The 20,937-nt window shown below is 46.4% G+C and overlaps 1 protein-coding gene across 4 annotated transcripts in view; it reads left to right on the top strand.

Moving 5' to 3' along the window:
- The window catches only part of magi1a (membrane associated guanylate kinase, WW and PDZ domain containing 1a), a 104,565-nt gene that overhangs the window by 42,156 nt on the left and 41,472 nt on the right, over nt 1–20,937 (top strand). Inside the window, exons 2-12 of one of the 4 annotated variants that reach the window (XM_084087769.1) lie at nt 3,014–3,133; nt 5,822–6,010; nt 6,285–6,507; nt 7,956–8,038; nt 9,306–9,368; nt 9,694–9,751; nt 11,283–11,386; nt 12,621–12,740; nt 12,894–13,079; nt 14,434–15,042; nt 20,351–20,385. In XM_084087769.1, coding sequence (XP_083943895.1) covers nt 5,932–6,010; nt 6,285–6,507; nt 7,956–8,038; nt 9,306–9,368; nt 9,694–9,751; nt 11,283–11,386; nt 12,621–12,740; nt 12,894–13,079; nt 14,434–15,042; nt 20,351–20,385 — 1,560 coding nt within the window. In that variant the 5' untranslated portion in view covers nt 3,014–3,133; nt 5,822–5,931. Of the gene's footprint in view, nt 1–3,013; nt 3,134–5,821; nt 6,011–6,284; nt 6,508–7,955; nt 8,039–9,302; nt 9,369–9,693; nt 9,752–11,282; nt 11,387–12,620; nt 12,741–12,893; nt 13,080–14,433; nt 15,043–20,350; nt 20,386–20,937 lie in introns of all 4 variants that reach the window. The other 3 variants (XM_084087771.1, XM_084087770.1, XM_084087772.1) reach the window with 3 other exon arrangements.

Below are 20,937 nucleotides of genomic sequence, written 5' to 3'. Positions count from 1 at the left end.
ACCCCAGTATGACTTCAGCTTTCCTGTCGTGACACAGAAGGTTTAAAGGTGCAGTGATAAATCAGTGGACAGTCATGTTTCTATCATGATTATTTTTTGTCTGCTTATAATCTACAAGGTTTTACAAGCATGTGTTTGATGATTGATGATCCTCAATAAAGCATCAGTAGTCAGTCTCAGCTGGTAGGATGTGTAGTGTAATATCCAGCACAAGACCGTACTGAAACACACTCTGTGAAGTGCATGGAAACCGCTGTGGAGGTTCAGTGTGTTGTTGGTCACTTAAACATGTCTGTCCACATCCATTAATGTCTTCTCTTTCTATTGCCATGATGCAGCAGATTGGAGCTGAAGATCTTAGTGCTGAAGATCTTAGTGCTGCATTTGACACCATTGACCACAACATTCTTTTAAATAAACTCGAACATTATGTTGGCATTACGGGAAATGCACTAGCATGGTTTAAATCATACTTATCTGACCGTTATCAGTTTGTAGCAGTAAATGAAGAGATGTCTCATCGATCACAAGTTCAGTATGGCGTACCACAAGGCTCAGTACTAGGACCGCTGCTATTCACTCTGTACATGCTACCATTAGGAGATATCATTAGGAAACATGGAATTAGCTTTCACTGTTATGCTGACGATACTCAGCTCTATATTTCTTCAAAACCTAACGAAACTTATCAATTCACAAAATTAACGGAATGCACAGCTGATATAAAAAATTGGATGACTCGTAATTTCCTACTTCTAAATTCTGAAAAAACAGAGTTTCTAATTATTGGACAAAAAACTTCCTCACGTAATAACCTAGAATACTGTCTAACACTCGATGGCTGCTCTGTTAAGTCTTCGTCGTCGGTTAGGAACCTGGGTGTGCTCTTTGATACCAATCTTTCATTTGAAAGTCACGTGTCTAGTATCTGTAAAACCGCATTTTTCCATCTTAAAAATATATCTAAATTACGCCATATGCTCTCATTGACAAATGCGGAACAGTTAGTCCATGCGTTCATGACCTCAAGGCTAGATTACTGTAATGCTCTACTGGGTGGTTGCCCTGCACGCTTAATAAACAAACTACAGCTGGTTCAAAACGCAGCAGCTCGAGTTCTTACCAGAACCAGGAAGTATGACCATATTAGCCCAGTTCTGTCAAAACTGCATTGGCTCCCTATTAAACATCGCATAAATTTTAAAATATTGCTGATTACTTACAAAGCACTAAATGGTTTAGCTCCGCAGTGCTTGAGCGAGCTCTTAACGCATTATAGTCCGTCACGTCTATTGCGATCTCAAAATTCTGGCCAGTTGATAATACCTAGAATATCAAAATCGACTGCTGGCGGTAGATCCTTTTCCTATTTAGCACCAAAACTCTGGAACAGTCTTCCTACCATTGTCCGGGAAGCAGACACACTCTGTCAGTTCAAAGCCAGATTAAAGACACATCTCTTTGACCTAGCATTTACATAATACATTATAGACTTCTATAATTTAATGTTAGGCTGCATAGATTAGGTCAGCCGGAACCGGGAACACTTCCCATAAATCCTGATGTACTCGTTACATCATAAGAAGAATGGCATCTACGCTAATTTTAGTGTGTGTTTATCCCGAGGTTTTCCTGCAGCCTGCCGGATCCAGGCCATATCCAGATCTGACGAAGGACCTTCGCCTGGACCGATGACAACGCAGTGCTGAAGTGCCAACTAGTCTCTCCCTATGGAGGATCCCTTTACCACTCTACAGATAAGGCGTTGTCGGGAAAATTAGTTTCGTGTTCCTACCCCAAAGCAACAAAATAAAATAAAATTCTTTATCAAAATTTATAAGGAAAGACAAGTACTTTGTTTAGGCTTGGCTTGTAGGGAATTCCAAACCTGCGTATTTTCAAACGCACATAACTATAGAACCAGTTCTTAATGCGCATGTGAACGCCATCAGCGTTTCTCACAGGTTCGCGTTTAAAGTCTGTGTAGAGAGAATGGTGTCGTCTTAGCGGCCCCTAATTTAATAACAAATTATCGTTGCGACGGAAGCAAATCAATCAAAACTAACTTTAGATGGAAAATAACTTAACTCTGCTATAAAGCCAAAACAATATCTGCTACCTTAAATTATCCGCTTATCTCTGTAAAGCTGCTTTGAAACAATCTACGTTGTTAAAAGCGCTATATAAATGAAGATGACTTGACTTGACTTGACCTGGAGACTTGTCAGTTGAAGTGAATCATAATGTATTTGAATGTGATGTAACTCTATCAATGGGGTTTATTACTGTCAGAACAACACAAGAGTGTGAGTGTATTCAGCCGTGATGACGTCTGTGTGTGTGTGTGTGTGTGTGTGTGTGTGTGTGTGTGTGTGTGCGCACAGGGCGAATCTAGCCTTCGACGGAGACATTGTTTGTCCTTTCATTAATTGTGCTTGATATCTAATAGGTTTATGTATCAATAAACAATGGTGCTTTTACATTTTCATATGCAATGAAGTATTTAACCACACACAAATAACATGTGGTATTTACACACAGCTGTGGGATTTACCCCAAATATATTAGAATAGAATGCAAGAGAACATGACAGCGTTTATTGTGTTGAGCCTGAACTTAGTTGTATTTCTGATATTTTGCAGCAGGAAGTGATGATTTTGTTCTCTTGAACACGTGTGATGGAAACGCTGCTTTATTCACAAGTGTTTTATGCCATATTCTGATTTTACAGTATTTCATAGTGATCCAGGCTTCCATCAGTGTATGATTGTTGTGAGACTCTGAGTTCTCCACAGAGTTCTCCACAGAGTTCTCCACAGAGTTCTCCACAGAGTTCTCCACAGAGTTCTCCACAGAGTTCTCCACAGAGTTCTCCACAGAGTTCTCCACAGAGTTCTCCACTGAGTTCTCCACTGAGTTCTCCACTGAGTTCTCCACTGAGTTCTCCACTGAGTTCTCCCAGGTTCTGGAGTCAGTGTTTTAACTGGAGTTCTTGTGTTTGTTGCTCCTGCAGGTACGACCCGTCGCCCTCGAGGCCGTGAGCTTCATGGTGTGGATTACAACTTCCTGTCAGTGGAGGATTTCCTGGAGCTGCACCGGCGTGGAGGACTGCTAGAGATCGGGACTTATGATGGTGTGTGAGTGCTTCAGCTGTGTGTGAGTGTGAGTGTGAGAGTGAGAGTGAGTGTGTTTGAGTGTGTGTGAGTGTGTGTGTGAGTGAGACTGACAGTGTGAGTGAGTGAGTGTGAGAGTGTGTGAGTGTGTTTGAATGAGAGTGACAGTGAGTGTGAGAGTGTGTGAGTGTGTTTGAATGAGAGTGACAGTGAGAGTGTGTTTCAGTGAGCGTGAGTGTGAGTGTGTCTGAGTGAGAGTGAGTGTGAAGAGTGTGTGAGTGTGTTTGAATGAGAGTGACAGTGAGTGTGAGAGTGAGTGAGAGTGACAGTGAGTGTGAGTGTGTTTGAGTGAGTGTGAGTGTGTGAGAGTGACAGTGAGTGTGTTTGAGTGAGCGTGAGTGTGAGTGTGTCTGAGTGAGAGTGAGTCTGTTTGAGTGTGAGAGAATGTGAGTGAGTGTGATTGAGCATGAGAGTGAGTGGGAGTGGGAGTGAGGGAGTGTGTGTGAGTGTGTTTGAGTGAGCGTCAGAGTGTGTGTGAGTCTGAGTGTGAGTGAGCGTGAGAGTGAGTGGGAGTTTTTATTATTTATATATAATATGTTGATGCTTTGGCATCATTGTGTTACAATGTCATGCTAATAAAGCTAATTTGAAATTGAAAAATTTAAATTGAGAGTGAGAGAATGAGAGTGTGAGTGAGAGTGAGTAAGAGTGATTGAGTGAGAGTGATTGAGAGTGAGTGTGAGTGAGTGTGATTGAGAGTGATTGAGAGTGAGTGTGAGTGAGTGTGAGTGAGAGTGAGAGTGATTGAGAGTGAGTGAGTGAGAGTGAGTGAGAGTGATTGAGAGTGTTTGAGAGTGAGTGAGTGAGAGTGAGTGAGAGTGATTGAGAGTGAGTGAGAGTGATTGAGAGTGATTGAGTGAGAGTGAGTGAGAGTGAGTGAGAGTGATTGAGAGTGATTGAGAGTGAGTGAGAGTGAGTGAGAGTGAGTGAGAGTGAGTGAGAGTGATTGAGAGTGAGTGAGAGTGGGAGTGTAAGTGTGTTTGAGTGAGTGAGAGTGAGTGAGTGAGTGAGAGTGATTGAGAGTGAGTGGGAGTGTGTGTGAGTGAGTGAGTGAGAGTGAGTGAGAGTGAGTGAGAGTGAGTGAGAGTGAGTGAGAGTGGGAGTGTGTGTAAGTGTGTTTGAGTGTGAGTGAGCGTGAGCGTGAGTGAGCGAGAGTGATTGAGAGTGAGTGAGTGAGAGTGAGTGAGTGAGTGAGAGTGATTGAGAGTGAGTGAGAGTGGGAGTGTGTGTAAGTGTGTTTGAGTGTGAGTGAGCGTGAGAGTGAGAATAATTGAGTGAGAGTGATTGAGAGTGTGAGTGAGAGTGATTGAGTGTGAGTAATTGAGAGTGAGTGTGATTGAGCGTGAGAGTGAGTGAGAGTGAGTGAGAGTGATTGAGAGTGAGTGTGATTGAGCGTGAGAGTGAGTGAGAGTGATTGTGAGTGATTGAGAGTGAGTGTGATTGAGCGTGAGTGAGAGTGAGTGAGAGTGAGTGAGAGTGAGTGAGAGTGAGCGAGAGTGAGTGAGAGTGGGAGTGTGTGTAAGTGTGTTTGAGTGTGAGTGAGCGTGAGAGTGAGTGTGAGTGAGTGTGAGTGAGTGTGAGTGAGTGTGAGTGAGTGTGAGTGAGTGTGAGTGAGTGAGAGTGAGTGAGAGTGAGTGAGAGTGATTGAGAGTGATTGAGAGTGAGTGTGAGTGAGTGTGTGTAAGTGTGTTTGAGTGTGAGTGAGTGTGAGAGTGAGTGTGAGTGAGTGTGAGTGAGTGAGAGTGAGTGAGAGTGAGTGAGAGTGAGTGAGAGTGAGTGAGAGTGATTGAGAGTGATTGAGAGTGAGTGAGAGTGGGAGTGTGTGTAAGTGTGTTTGAGTGTGAGTGAGCGTGAGAGAGTGTGAGTGAGTGTGAGTGAGTGAGAGTGAGTGAGAGTGAGTGAGAGTGAGTGAGAGTGATTGAGAGTGATTGAGAGTGATTGAGAGTGAGTGTGAGTGAGTGTGTGTAAGTGTGTTTGAGTGTGAGTGAGAGTGAGTGTGAGTGAGTGAGAGTGAGTGAGAGTGAGTGAGAGTGAGTGAGAGTGAGTGAGAGTGATTGAGAGTGATTGAGAGTGAGTGTGTTTGAGTGTGAGTGAGCGTGAGTGTGAGTGAGTGTGTGTGTGTGTGTGTGTGTGTGTGTGTGTGTGTGTGTGTGTGTGTGTGAGTGTGAGTGTGAGTGTGTGTGAGTGTGTGTGTGTGTGTGTGTGTGAGTGAGCGTGGAGCTGTTAGAGATCGGCATGTATGATGGTGTGTCAGTGGGATCATGCTGTTATGATGATGAGGGTATCAGAGGGTAATGCCAGGGCACTGTTATATCATACAGAATAATTCTTATGTTCATATTCCAGGGTAATAACAGCACATGCCCAAATATGGTATTACCCTGCAACCATAAGCAATATGGCATGCATCGAAACAGTGTGGAGACAAACATACAGGAATATCCGTGTACAGAAAAACTAAAATAATCCCTAGCGTCAGTTTTAGAGGAAAGACCACAAGCTCTGCTGTGTTTCTGGATTGGGCTGAGAGTGAGTGTGTGTGTGTGTGTGTGTGTGTGTGTGTGTTTTACAAATGTCTCTAACACACACTGCAGTGCTTTCGGTCCCTCTTTCTTTTCAAGCATGCTAATGGGTTTCTGGTTGTCTAGGTAACTATTATGGGACACCCAAGCCGCCAAACCAGCCTCTCAGTAGGACAGTGATTACCCATGATGCTCTGCGAGACCGTTTCATTGGTTCCAAGAAGTCCTGCGATCGCATGCAGCATGAAGGAGTAGAGCAGACAGAACTGCAGGAGGATGCAGACAGCAGCGCAGACATGAACAACACATTTACAGGTGTGTGTGTGTGAGTGAGTGTTTGAGTGTGAGTGTGTGTGTGTGTGTGTGTGTGAGTGAGTGAGTGAGTGAGTGTGTGTGTGTGTGTGTGTGTGTGTGTGAGTGAGTGTTTGAGTGTGAGTGTGTGTGTGTGTGTGTGAGTGAGTGTGAGTGAGTGAGAGTGTGTGTGTGAGTGAGTTTTTGAGTGTGAGTGTGTGTGTGTTTGTGACTGTTCTCTTGTATAGAAGCATAAATAGTGTTCTGTCTCTCCCACCGCCTCCTGTATGTTACCCAGAGTTCTTAGCTCGTAGTCTGTTCCCCTCCCCCCTGCTGTGCACAGGAGACTCCAGCCGGCCGGACGCTCACGGCCCGGTCAGAGAAAACAGAGAAAATGCCCCCACATACGAGCTGAACAACACGCCACACCCCCCACTCCCTCCGGACCTGGACCCGCTCGGGCCGCTGCCGGACAACTGGGAGACGGCCTTCACGGAGAACGGAGAGATGTACTTCATCGAGTACGAGCAACACACACACACACACTCACACACACATGCTACTGCCTGCTGAAGACAACAGCTAAACCAGCCCAAGCTGCTCTTCGCAGGTTTAAGATGGACATAGCTGAACGCAATCCGATGGGCGAGTCTGGGTTTGGCGGTTGTCAGGAGAACTGTACTTGCCTGACTGCATTGTGCCGAGTGTAAAGTTTGGTGGAGGGGGGGTGATGGTGCGGGGTTGTTAGGGGGAGGGGGGGTGATGGTGTGGGGTTGTTTGGTGGTGGTGGTGGGGGGGTGTTGATGGTGCGGGGTTGTTTGGTGGGGGGGTGGTGATGGTGCGGAGTTGTTTGGTGGTGGTGGTGGGGGGGTGTTGATGGTGCGGGGTTGTTTGGTGGGGGGGTGGTGATGGTGCGGGGTTGTTTGGTGGGGGGGTGGGGGGGTGTTGATGGTGCAGGGTTGTTTGGTGGGGGGGTGGTGATGGTGCGGGGTTGTTTGGTGGTGGTGGTGGGGGGGTGGTGATGGTGCGGGGTTGTTTGGTGGTGGTGGTGGGGGGGTGGTGATGGTGCGGGGTTGTTTGGTGGTGGTGGTGGGGGGGTGGTGATGGTGCGGGGTTGTTTGGTGGGGGGGTGGTGATGGTGCGGGGTTGTTTGGTGGGGGGGTGGTGATGGTGCGGGGTTGTTTGGTGGGGGGGTGGTGATGGTACGGGGTTGTTTTTAAGGGGTTGGCCCCTTAGTTCCAGTGAAAGGAACTCTTAATGCTTCAGCAGACCAAGCCATTTTGGCAGACCAAGACTTCCCAACTTTGTGGGAAGAGTTTGGGGATGTTCCTGTTCCAGCATGACTAGAGTTCATGTGCATGTAAAGGCAGACGCCCTAAAACTTGGTAATATAGTGGAGCTGGTCTTAGCTGGTCTTAGCTGGTCTTAGCTGGTTTAAGATGGTCTTAGCTGGTTTTTTTAGCAGGTCATGCCGTGATACTGAGTGAAGACTATATTCATGCAGCTGAATGATAGTCCGAGACTCTTCAGAGAATACCATGGTACTATTATCATGGTATAAGATCATTCACACACACATACACATTTTAACGCATGTCTATTGATGGTGTAGTGCTGGGGTCGGCAACAGGCACAGATGTGGCTTTCTGTTAGTGACTGTCCTACTACAGGATTTAACACAGAGTAACAGCGGTCACACAAGACACTGGAACAGTCTGTCACGGGCAATTCAAGAAGCATCTTTCTTCAATTCATTTCTTAAATTATCCTTTGACTATGATCTGGCCTGCCATCTAGTGGCGAAATGTTTTTTGGCCCGATGCCAAACTTACTTGCCGACCCCTGGTGTAGTGCTAATAGTGGCACCATTAATGTGTTTGATAGAATCAGAATCTAAAAGTCTAATATACACTTAATTACTTTTGATTTCATATGTTAATATGAATGCCAGTGATGCTGTTGTTTATAGCCACAACACAAAGACGACCTCATGGATCGACCCTCGGTGTCAGGACAAACCGCCCAAACCTCTGGAGGACTGTGAAGATGATGGTAAGACCAACACTAGTGCGTCAGGACTCGTTAGCACACACTTCCTTCTGCGCTGTACGGATGCCATGATAAGCTGATGTTTCGACAGCTACTCTATGCCTGGCTAGATAACGTAAGGCAGTGTTTAGCCAGCTCTGCGTGTCTCTGCACGGACAGCCCTCGAGGAATGAACTTTCCAGGCTTAAGGTCCTTGCACACTGAGTCTGAAATTTTTGTATGCATTTTTTTTGTATTCGTCATCCTATAAGTTCATCACGCACAGAAACCTTGCACACCGAGTCCCATGCGTATTATTCAATCCGTTGCTGAAAAAATCACAAAACAAGTCTTTTGTCAAAACGAGTCTTTAAGCAGTGATGATGATTTTGTTGTCCTCTCTCTTCTTAACAGAAGGGAAAAAGAGGAAATATTGGTCCATCCAATCCTGAGATTGCGTAGAGAGGAAGGGAGAGTTTGCTGCGGGATTATTCCGAGAGATTCAAAGTTTACTTCAGGATGTCAGAGGCTCAGTTTGATGCTTTGCTAGCGATACTGGAGACACATATTAAAAAAATTAAATCATTCATCAAGCGGCCGCCCTCATTACTGCTGTTAGACACACACACACACACACACACACACACACACACACACACACACACACACACACACACACACACACACACACACTCTCCAGCAGAGGGCGTCCTTCATCTGCAGCCGGACCTCGGATCATTACACAGATCTGAATATTATGAGGAAAACAGATTTCTAAACAAGCCTTAAAGGGTTAGTTCACCCAAAAATATAAATCCTGTCATCATTTGTTTACGCTCTTGTCATTCAAAACCTATAAGACTCCCGTTCATCTTTGAAACACAAATGAAGATGTTTTTAATGAAATCTGAGAGATGTCTGTCCCTGTTGATAGTGTGTTTACCCAAAACTACGTTCATAAAGACATTGTAAAATAAACCCACATGAATCGAGCGGTTTAGTCCGTCTCCTGTAGAGACACTGTTGCTTTATATGATGAACTGCTTGAATTTAGGCTTTTATTCATATATAAACGTTGATCAGTGAACGTACATAGAGCTCTCAAATATGTTAGCAATATGGCAAAGCCTGAATTAAACCTGAAGTCTTCTGAAACCACGTTTCCTACATGGCATACGCACATGAACTGGCGCTGTGTGATCCTGCACTTGTTATTCTGTCATTCTGTCAAAATGATATTCATCAAATATTCATACTTGTGTTGGTGTGTGTTTGTGTTCTTCTGGAGAAGAGGGTGTACACACAGAAGAGCTGGACGCTGATCTCGGTACGTCTCTCTTCTCTCCTGCACCAGGTTTGATCATTAAAACATCGTTACACTGACTGTGTGTGTGTGTGTGTGTGTGTGAGTGTGTGTGTGTGTGAGTGTGTGTGTGTGTGTGTGTGAGTGAGTGAGTGTGTGTGTGTGTGTCTGTGTGTGTGAGTGTGTGTGTGTGTGTGTGTGTGTCTGTGTGTGTCTGTGTGTGTGAGTTAGTGAGTGTGAGTGAGTGAGTGTGTGTGTGTGTGTGTGTGTGTGTGAATGAATGAATGTATATATTGTTTAACTGTCTCTCTCAGTCTCTCTCTGTGTTTCTCAGTCTCTCTCTGTGTGTGTTCTCGTGTGTGTTCTCGTGTGTTAGAGCTGCCGCCCGGCTGGGAGAAGATCGATGACCCTGTGTACGGAGTCTACTATGTCGAGTGAGTGTCAAACCCCACAGACTCATGTTTTAAAATTGCATAACTTTTCTATCCATCAGGATCACATAGTTTTTACATAAACTTGCTTTAAAGTTAATGTGAGGCATATTTTGTTGGTCATACTTAAATGAAGTGGGTCAGATTTCTGTAATAGTCCTAATAAACTACGAATGTGTTTGCTTTATGTATTTTTTCATCAATAAATCCTATTTCTTTCACATACATTTTAACTAATGGAATATTGCCTGTTCCAAAACGCACTGGTTAAAGGGGTCCTGTTATTATTTAGTTAGTGTGTAGTGTTGCTGTTTGAGCATAAACAACATCTGCAAAGTCACAAAGCTCAAAGTCCCTCCAAAGGGAGATATTTTATTTAACACAATCCACTTTCCAAGAACGAATGGCTGGTTTGGACTACAGCGCATTTTATCCAGATCTTGTGAAGTCAAAATGTTCCTCATTTACATAATCTCCGGCCACGGATTACGCAGGTCGAGGCCTGGATGAGCGCGCTAGAGGACAGTGCTGTCGCTGTCAGAGAGACGCTGTTTTCCACAACGTTTCCAAAACTCTGTTGTTTGACCTTCCTTAGGCTGACGAACTTAGAGTGGTTTTAAACACTGTTCCTGAACATTATAAACTCAACGTTTATCTGTCCGCTGCACATGTTACGGAGAACAGCTTCCAGAGCCACGATGCAGGCTATACGCACAGACGCTTCTCCTGAAACGGAGCAGTTCCCATTTTGTCGGGACAATCTGTTGTTTATGGATCACAACTTGTAATGTCTTATTATTTCTAGTTGCGTTTTCTATTAACAGATCCAATTATGAGCGTTATATTGTGGCCTCCGCTCTCCTTCTAGCCAACATTAGTGTTGATGTAGTGTTTACTGAAGCTTCTGTAAGACTGTTCATCGTCCCTTAGGAAAATGAACCATGGTTTTGAGATCGATTACTGTTTGCATTACATTTTACGACAAGTATCATGATTAAATTAGTGTATTACTTCGTATCTAAAATGTATAAGAAAGTTTAAAAACAAACAAACACACCACTTTGAAACATCCTGTCAAATCTGTGCTTGAAATCCGTTCAGCACGATCCTCTTGTTTGTTATTGGTTTGAAATCGACAGCATCGTTAATATTTACATCTGAGTAGAGCTTGCGGTTATGAAGGGGCGGGACATTTCCCGAACACGTGGTGCCAATCACAAAACACTGGGCCAACTGACCAATCACAGCACGTTTCATATTTCAGAAAGAGGGGCTTCATCGAGGCCTCTCATTTCAGAGAGGTGCAGTAATAATGTAAAATATGTGAAAAATAATGTGTGTTTTGAACAATCAACCATGAAGTCATATTCTAGTACACCCCAAAAATAAAATCAAGACTTCATAAAAAGGCATAATAGGACCCCTTTAATGGCCAACTTTCAGATTCATCATGCATTTATCATTTAGAGTAAAGAATCAACAGATGTCGTTTGATATTTCTAAAACATGATCTCTCTCTCTCTCTCTCTGTCAGTCATATCCACCGTAAGACGCAGTACGAGAACCCTCTCCTGGAGGCGCGGCGCCAGAAGCAGCTCGACGCGCAGCAGTCGCCCGAAGGCGGTCGCTACATCAGAGGTGCGTCTGTCTGCTCTCTCTCCTCATTTACTGGACTATAACATACACTGCTGCTTATGTAGTATTTATTTGCACAGTGAGCATTGTGTAGGAAACTGTAACATGAATTTACACAAGCTTACATGTATCAAATGATATGACAAGACTAAATCATAATCTAAACGTTTGAATGGAAGTGTTTGTCCGTTGAAGCGTCTCTGAATGCTGCCATTGTTCCAATACTGAAATACTAATATATGATGGAAAGATAGAAAAATAGAAATGGTCTCTCCTCGTGATCAATTTTGAAGCATCAACCAGACTAAAATGATACCAGTTCCCTAAGAACTAATCACGGCAATCCTATTGGCCGGAGACAGCCTATGAAGTCACTACTAGTGCGACCCGGAAGAATTTAAGGGGCGCCTAGAGAACATGTCATCCTCTTTTTGTCTTCAGGGACTGTTTTATTTGTACGCGTCAACCTGAAACTTCAAAAGGTAATCATGGCTTGTGAAAAACGCTTCAGGAAGTGTGTGGATCCATGTCTAAGATATCGATACTTGATGACACACACAACTTGTGCGTTGACTGTCTGGGCGAAGAGCACGCACGGTCAGCTCTTGAGAGACCTGATTGTGCAAACTGTGAGAGTTTTTCCTTTGAGAAAACCTCACTCTCGTCTGGCCTCTTCTCGAGGGACGAGGGACAGACATCTGTACCGGGCGGTTCGGGTTCGCTCGCGCTGAGCCGGAGCAGAGTCTGGAATCGTGGGGTTCTGAGAGGGAGCTCGCCGAGGAGTTTGAGAGAATGAACATCAGAAGGACTGTTGTTTTAACCGCGGAAAGACGTCAGTACACACCGTTATTCAAATTCAAATCCACCGACGTTAATCTTCTAATTTCAGACAGGACGCGGAATGCGCTGTGCGATGAAACCCATTTATTTCAATGGCTTGCGCTGCGCGAGGACGGTTTGTTGCCATACTGGTACCATACTGGTATTAGTTTGAATGTTGAACCGCAGCTCTTTGGACGCTGATGCAACAGCAACCAATCAGCTGTGCCATGTAGATAATGACGTGATCTCTACCAGTTGAGTTAAAGACCCTTCAGCCTGCGCCATCAAGAGTTTCATGACAGAACTAGGTAATTGTTCAAAGAGAAACGCATGGAAACGTGTGTTTTATTGTCGGTATATATTGTGGCAGTCTGATCTTTCTGTGTATTGTCTGTGTGGCGTTTCTCTCTGTCAGAATGGATCGAGGAGCACTCGTCTGCCGGAGCTGCGATCGGATCTTATGTGCCCAGTCATCTGGAGACGTACAGAGACCCTCAGAGCTGCCCGTCGGCTCCTCAGGCCCCGGGGCCCAAACGTGAGACGCTCACACTCATTATTGTTCATATGCATGTTATGCCCCAGCCTGACTACATCAGCATTTCTTCTCATTTCATTACATAACTGAATAATAAATCAGTTAATGTGTGTATGTGCATGCGTGTGCATGTCTGTATGTGTGTGTGTGCAGGAGGAAAGCCGTTCTTCACCCGTAACCCAGCCGAACTGAAGGGCACGTTCATAAGCACGAAGCTGCTGAAGAGCCGGCGAGGCTTCGGCTTCACTGTGGTCGGCGGGGACGAACCGGACGAGTTCCTGCAGATCAAGAGTCTGGTGTTGGACGGACCGGCCGCTGTGGACGGAAAGATGGAAACAGGTTTGAACCTCGTAGGAAATCTTTTGCCTCCTGACCAGACGTGATACAATCAAACGAGAAGCAAGAATAGCTCTCTCTTCCATGTTTATCTGGGTTTCTGTTCTAACCAATCACGAGCCACGTCGCAGTAGCCCCTCCCACACTGAAGTAGCATTTTATGTGTTAAAAAACAAATTCAGACGTTACATAATTGAACTTGTTGTGATGGTCAGGGTTATTATAGTTATTATAGTTAGCGGAAGCTAAAACTAAAACCAGTTTTGTTGCTTGAAATAAACATTACTTAAAATAAGCTATTAAAAATATAGGGCTGTCAAGCTACGACATTTTTTTTTATCTAAATAATTACATAATAGGGAAATGAATTACTCTAATTAATCACACATCAAATTTGACTAAGAAATATCCCCAAAAGATGAAGCCATTATTGTGTTAAATGAGAAAAGCATCAAAAAGACATTATAAAAAGTAGCTTTAGAAAGAAATATTTTATTTTATTCAACAATTTTTTACACACACATACAACCAAACACTCTCACACACACACACTCTCTCACACACACACACACACACACACACACACACACACACACACACACACACAGCCTGAATGTTCTTCAGAAGCTGCATCTGAATCTGTATTTTGATATGTTTACAGACGGTTTATTGGTGACACTGCATTCGCTCCCTCATGTCGTTTCAAACTTCTATGACTTTCTAACTTTCTTTTGTGGAACATAAAAGAAGATAATTTCAGAAATGCTTCAGTATTTTTTTGTTCATATAGTGGAAGTCAGTGGTCATCAAAACAGTCTGCTTAGCAACATTTATCAAGATATCTTCTTTTAGAAAGTCATAAAGGTTTGAAACGACATGAGGGAGAATAAATTATGACAGATTTTTTATTTTTGGGTGAACAATCTCTTTGTTTTTTACATTAATATGGAAATATTAAATTGTTTTTTTTATTGAAGTGATACTCTAAATAAGAAAGTAAAACTGCCAGTAGGTGGCGGTAAATGTCTAATTGAGTGAGTCATTGAGTTGTTCTGTGATATTGGTTATTGCTCAACCATATATGACATAAATATGAGACAGAAACTCATACAGGAGCATTTGTGCCCTGATGTCTTGAGTTTTAGGGTCATTGTAACGGTTCTGTCGGCTCCATCACAGTGAGTCAGCATGACCCTGCTTCATGTTCCTCAATCAGTCAACTGTGTGAAACGGCAGATGAACCTAAAACTTTAACTAAAATAAAAATAAAATGGGGAGGACATTAAAAGCGGATCATGTTATGTTTCTCCGTGACTGTAACACGTGTGTGTTTGTGTGTGTGTGTGTGTGCCCTCAGGTGACGTGATTGTCAGTGTGAACGACACCATCGTGTTGGGATACACTCATGCTCAGGTGGTGAAGATATTCCAGTCCATCCCAATCGGCTCCATGGTCCAGCTGGAGCTGTGCCGCGGATACCCTCTGCCCTTTGACCCCGACGACCCCAACACCAGCCTGGTGACGTCCGTGGCCATCCTGGACAAAGAGCCCATCATCGTGAACAGCCAGGAGGGCTTCGAACCAGTCGCTCCGCTGGCGGGTGTGGTGTCGGGTCTCGAGGCGGTGCCGTTCCCCCCCGTTCCGGACAGCTCTCTGCTAGTGACCGACAGCTATGCTAGCGATGTGGCGACGCTAGCCTCCTCCATCGCCACACAGCCCGAACTCATCACGCTCCACATCGAGAAGGGAGACAAGGGCTTCGGCTTCACCATGGCCGACAGTCTGGTGGGTGGAGGGCAGAAGGTGAAGCAGGTCGTTGATTACCCACGATGCCGAGGGCTGAAGGAGGGAGACATCCTGCTGGAGGTCAACAAGAGGAGCGTTCAGGGCTTGAGCCACAACCAGGTGGTGGATCTGCTCAGCAAGTGCCCTCGAGGGACTGAGGTTACCATGCTAGTGCAGAGAGGTGAGCCATCGCTTTCTGACTGGGTCTGTGAAACAAGCATTACAGATCACACACACAGACACACACTCACACACACACACACAGACACACACTCACTCACTCACACACACACACACAGACACAGAGTTGTGGCGCACCAGTCCGATCACGCACAAACTCGGTTTAGTTATGCAATTTTAACAGTCATAACAATGCAGTGATCTGCACACACGCTTATTGGCTGGTCAGTGGGAACTGCACGAACCTATGGCGGAGCGGCGTAACTGCGCGAACCAATCGGTGCACAGCCCGCCGATCCGAGGAACAGCGATTTAGCCAGTACTGCAGTAAAAGGCAAGTTTCTATCTATAAGAGCAGCGACGTTGATGCAAATGTCGCGCTATGGATGTGGCACATGCAGAGCCCCTCTCATGACGAGGACATGCACAGGGAGTCCAAAGCCCATGCAGATGCCGCGTTCACAGAGACGAGCTGCTCCCATTGCGAGAGCATGCCTCTCTCATCTCTCCGCTCTCGGCTCCGCCCCTCACACTCACCCGTTTCCTTTCTCCCACGAGCCTCGGAGAAAGAAACAGCGGGGCCAGAGGGCTGAGCAACTGGAAGTTAGTGAGCTCACTTCGGCTCAGACCCCGCGTGCCTCACTTTCTCCACAGAGAGAGATATCACCTGTGCTTTTCACCCGTCCAGACCAGTGCTCCTCGTGTGACGCGAGCGGTCTCGTCTCATTCGGTGGATCCGAAGAGGATCTTCACGATGACTTCACATGTCATTGGCGGCTTCGGACGTGTGGGATTGGGCGGGCTCAGTGGATGACCCTGCCCCCTTGCCGTCTAAAGAACGTAGCGACGCCAGAGCTGGACTGTGTGTGAGAGCTGGTGCTGGATCCGTGTCTTGTCTAAGGCTGTTGAAGAGCTTGGTCTCGACTGGGCTGCCCCTGAGGAGCCCACACGCAGGTGCCTGAACGAGTGGTTCCTGCCGGGGCACCAACAGGTCCCTCGTAAGCGATCTGCACCGTTCTTTCCTGAAGTTCACAAAGAACTAACAAAGTCGTGGCGTGCCCCCTACTCCACTTCCACCACGCTCTCGACCATCGATAGTATTGTGGAAGAAGGGTTATGAGAAGCTGCCCTCCATAGACGAAACCGTGGCTGCGCACCTTTGCCCACCCACTGCTATTGGATGCAAATCCAAGGTGGCTCACCCATCCAAACCCTGCAGGATGACTTCAGCCCTCACAGGTAGGCCTTATGCGTTCTCTGGCCAGGCGGCATCCGCCCTCCACTTCATGGCCGTCCTCCAGGTGTTCCAGGCGAAGCTCTTCCGATACATGGACGAGTCTGGACCAGAACCAGCCACATTTCTTGACCTCCGCGGCACTACGGACCTGGCCCTGCGCACTATGAAAGCCACCGCCCAGGCCATCGGAAGAGCTATGGCCAGTTTAGTGGTGCTGGAGTGCCACTTATGACTTAATCTGACCGAGATTAAGGACGCGGATAGAACCGCCTTCCTTGACTCGTCTATCTCCTCCACTAGTCTCTTCGGCCCCGCGGTGGATGGTTTCGCTGAACGCTTCACGGCTGCACAGAAGGCATCGCAGGCTGTGCGACTCTTCCTGCCCAAGCGCTTCCGCTCTGCAGCTTCGAGTCGCCACAAGCCCACACCAACTCAGCAGCCAGCCAAACCAGCGCCTGCAGCCACTCAGCCCAATCCAGTGCCTAAGCAGTGGCAGCGCCCCCATCAGGTGAAACGCTTCCCGCCTAAGTGTCAGGGATCCCGGCCTAGGATTACGCTGGACCCTGAGCCTAAGAAGCAGTCCTGATCATCCAGACAGGAAGAGGGGAGGGTTAAGTCTCATTGCGGCTGGACCACCCTCCAAAAAGCCCAGAGTGTCCTTCCAAACACCCTGTTCAGTTCCGGCTGTTGGAGCAGGTGTTGCAATTGCAAGCTGTGTGCCCGTTCAAGTTCACACCCTCTTGCAATTGACCGCTGTTACAGCGAACAAAATAAAAAACAAAAATACTCAGTAAAAGAGTACTTTTCCTTTTCCACACCACATGGGTGTCGGTCCCCTGCGCAAATGCAGCGGACTGTCCCCCGAAATTATACAACCCATAGCCAGCCGGCCCGAGGCGTGGAAAGCCATTCTTGGCATGTCACAATGGGTTCTGAACACAATAGAACGAGGTTACTCGCTCCGAATCACTCACAATCAATCCCGCTTTGTGGGCATAGCGAGATTGCGACACTTCGGTGAAGAGCAACATGGCTCATGTACTCCGTATCGAAGTAATGAGCTTATTGGCAAAAGGGGCTGTGGAAACAGTTTCTCCTCCCCACACAGAGTCAGGCTTCTACAGCCGCTACTTCCTCGTTCCCAAAAGGGTGGTGGCCTCAGTACCATCCTAGATCTCAGACATCTGAACAGGGCCCTTATGAAACGGCCATTCAAGATGCTAACCCTGAAACAAGTCCTCGCACTAGTACGCCCGGGGATTGGTTTTTCTCAGTGGATCTGAAAGATGCATACTTTCATATCCAAATAGCCCCCCGTCACAGACCGTTTTTGAGATTCGCGTTCGAAGGGGTGGCCTACTAGTATACAGTCCTACCATTCGGACTGTCCCTGGCCCCATGCACTTTTACGAGGGGAACCCCTGAGGCAGAAGGGAATGCGCATCCTGAACTACCTTGACAACTGGCTCGTTCTGCACTAGTCAGAGGCGGAACTAAATTCCCACAGATCTGTACTCCTCAGCCATTCAGCCGTCGCCCCCTCAGAACCTTTCAAAGGATGCTAGGCCTCATGGCCTCCGCATCGGCAGTACTTCCGCTGGGTCTGCTACAAATGCGCCGCTTGCAGTACTGGCTGACCCCAGGTCCCTTCCCGAAAAACCCCAGCTTTTACGAGTCTGGGGTAAGCTTGGGTACGGTCTCAAGGAGGATGGTGGTCAGCACGGACGCCTCCAACACGGGTTGGGGAGCTCTGTGCGAGGGCAAACTGACCTCTGGCTCTTGGACGAGCATGGAGAAACGGCTGCACATCAACTGCCTAGAAATGTTGACGGTTTTGCTGGCCCTCAAAACCTTCCTACCACACCTGGCAGGTCACCAAGTCTTAGTCCGATTGGACAATACGTAGTCCTTCTAGTGGCCCCTCTCTGGCAGACCCAACCTTGGTTTCCCGAGTTGATTCAGCTGTTCACAGCAGCCCCATGGCCGATACCCCTGAGGGTGAACAGGATGATTTGGCACCCCCGTCCCAATCTATGAGCCCTCCATGTTTGGCCCCTCGACGGGAGCTTACTGACCTCCCAGCGAGAGTCCTAAACACCATTTGTGAGGCTAGAGCCCCATCCACGAGACGCCTCTAAGCCCTTAAGTAGTCTATGTTCTCCAGCCGGTACTCAGCCCGGAACCAGGACCCTGCACCATGCAAAGTACCACTGGTACTTTCATTTCTTCAAGAGCTACTGGATGTGGGCCGCACCCCATCCATTCTCAAAGTCTAAGTGGCGACCATTGCAGCTTTCCATGCCCCAGTGGCCGGCCAGTCAATGGTAAAAAGCGACATGATTCTTCGCTTCCTGAGGGGAGCGAGGATGCTCAACCCGCCCCACCCCCATACTGTACCCTCCTGGGCCCTACCAACGGTCCTCAGAGCCCTCAATGGCCCTCCATTCGAGCCGCTACATTCGGCCGAATTGAAGCCACTCTCGTTTAAGACTGCACTACTGCTAGCCTTAGCATCGGTCAAGCGACTGGACCTCCAAGCGCTCTCTCTTAGCGCTTCCTGCCTTGAGTTTGGACCAGGCGACTCTAAAGTCAAGATTCTTGACTTGCCTTGCCTTGAAACTTGCCTTGCCTTGCCTAAAGTCGTCCTCAAGCCAAGGCATGGCTGCGTGCCCAAAGTGCTTTCAACTCCATTCAAAGCACAAGTAATTTTGCTTTCTGCTCTCCCACAACAGAAGATGCGCAACAATTACACCTACTCTGCCCGGTTCGGGTCCTGAGAGCATATATAGAGCACTCCGTTCAGTTCAGACAGTCGGAGCAGCTCTTCGTAATCTTCGGCGGCCGCACCAAAGGGCTTCCGGTCATGAAGCAAAGACTATCCTGTTAGCTATTGGACACTATCGCTCTAGCTTACACTTCTATGGGCCTGCAATGCCCCATAGGCATCAGAGCACACACCACCAGAGGCATGGCCTCCTCAGGGCGTGTCCAGTGGGGTATCTATTAGCTATATATGTGCAGTGGCCGGCTGGTCCTCGCAGTCCACCTTCGCCAGATTTTATAACTTGGAAGTCCCTGCGTTGCAGGCACATATCCTTTCCGTAAAGTCCCTCCGTGTGAGCCCGGCCCACCATTATTCTTAGGTTCCAACCTTGAGGTCTATTGCCTCAGGGCACTATTGCCCCATTAGCCCTCTGCCCTTGGGACCCTTATCCAAGCGTCCCAGGCTCGGGTCATAGAACATGTCGTTCTGCTTGAACATAGGTTACTAACATAACCTCGGTTCCCTGAGATAAGGGAACGAGTATTGTGTAGACGGCCGTGCTATTATGCACATGACTTGGCGTTCGTCGCTTCAGTCGATTAACTTGAATCATATGGCGAAATGAGCTGTATTTATATGTAGATGCCCCACCCCTACTGGCAGGCTCTGCACTCGGATCGCCAGGCTGTGCCCTGATTGGCTCACGCAGTTATGCCGCTCCGCCATAGGTTCGTGCAGTTCCCACTGACCAGCCAATAAGAGTGCGTGTAGTCTCTGCACTGTTATGGCTGTGCAGTAGCACTGCGTTATTTTATAAAAGGCAATCAGTATTCGGAGAAAAAGGAGTTTTCCTGTCCAGCGGACGCAATACTCGTTCCCTTATCTCAGGGAACCGAGGTTACATTAGTAACCGAGTCGTTTTAGAGGGGTTTTGGTTTCTTCTGGATTTAGTCTGTCTCAGTTTCTTCTGTTTCTTCATGTAAATCACAGGCAGACTCGATGATAGTGAGATCCGGCTGCTGTCAGACTCCTTGTACATGCAAGAATATCACTGGATTATTGCAATTAATAGCAAAAGGAATGTGTGTAAATGTAAACTGATATTTTCTACTGACATACTACTACAAAAGATATAAATAACTGTCTCAAAACCAGTTTTTGGGGTGAAAATACAAATGTTTCTAAGACTTTTGCATAGCACTGTATGTTTACCACAAATTTATATTGCCATTGTTTTGTGAAGGTTAGAATGTGGATTTAGGGGCTCAGTGTTGAGTTTACATGTGCAATTATTACATTCTCTCTCAGGAGTCCTGCAGCCCAAGAGAAGTCCCAAAGTGCTGGTAAGATGCATCTCTTTTATTTCTCAGTTACACATCAGCCAATGTCTTTACCGGGTTGGGAGTAACGGAATACATGTAACGGCGTTACGTAATCAGGATAAAAAATCTGGTAACTAATTCGTTACAGTTCTAAAAAAAAAAAAAGGAATAATATCACGATTACAATGGTTTCATTTAAAAGTAAATAAAATTGTATTTCGATATAATAATGCTATATTGACAGGAAGGAAGTGGGAGCGTTTTACTGAACCAGAATGAAACAGGTGATGGGTGTGTGATGTGTAACGGCTGTGAAAATGACAATAAACTCATAAAGCCAATATCCAGCCTTTGCCTGGGATGAACGTATATCATTTCTTGTGTGTGTGTTCGGGGAGTAGCAGTGACGGAAACAGTGACAGTGTTTGAAGGGAGTAAAATGCAGTGCAATTTGGCCAAAGTAGAACTTTTACTTTAAATGGCTAAATGTTAATTTAAAAGCATCCTAATTCAGTATAATATGATACCATATTATCATGCTTAACTCTGAGAATTAGAATAACAGAGTAATGT

Source organism: Abramis brama, assembly GCF_963993115.1.
Source record: "Abramis brama genome assembly, chromosome: 16".
In the NCBI taxonomy this organism is placed as follows: domain Eukaryota; kingdom Metazoa; phylum Chordata; class Actinopteri; order Cypriniformes; family Leuciscidae; genus Abramis; species Abramis brama.
Note: the sequence above shows the minus strand (reverse complement) of the source record. Positions and strands in the feature narration are given on the sequence as shown.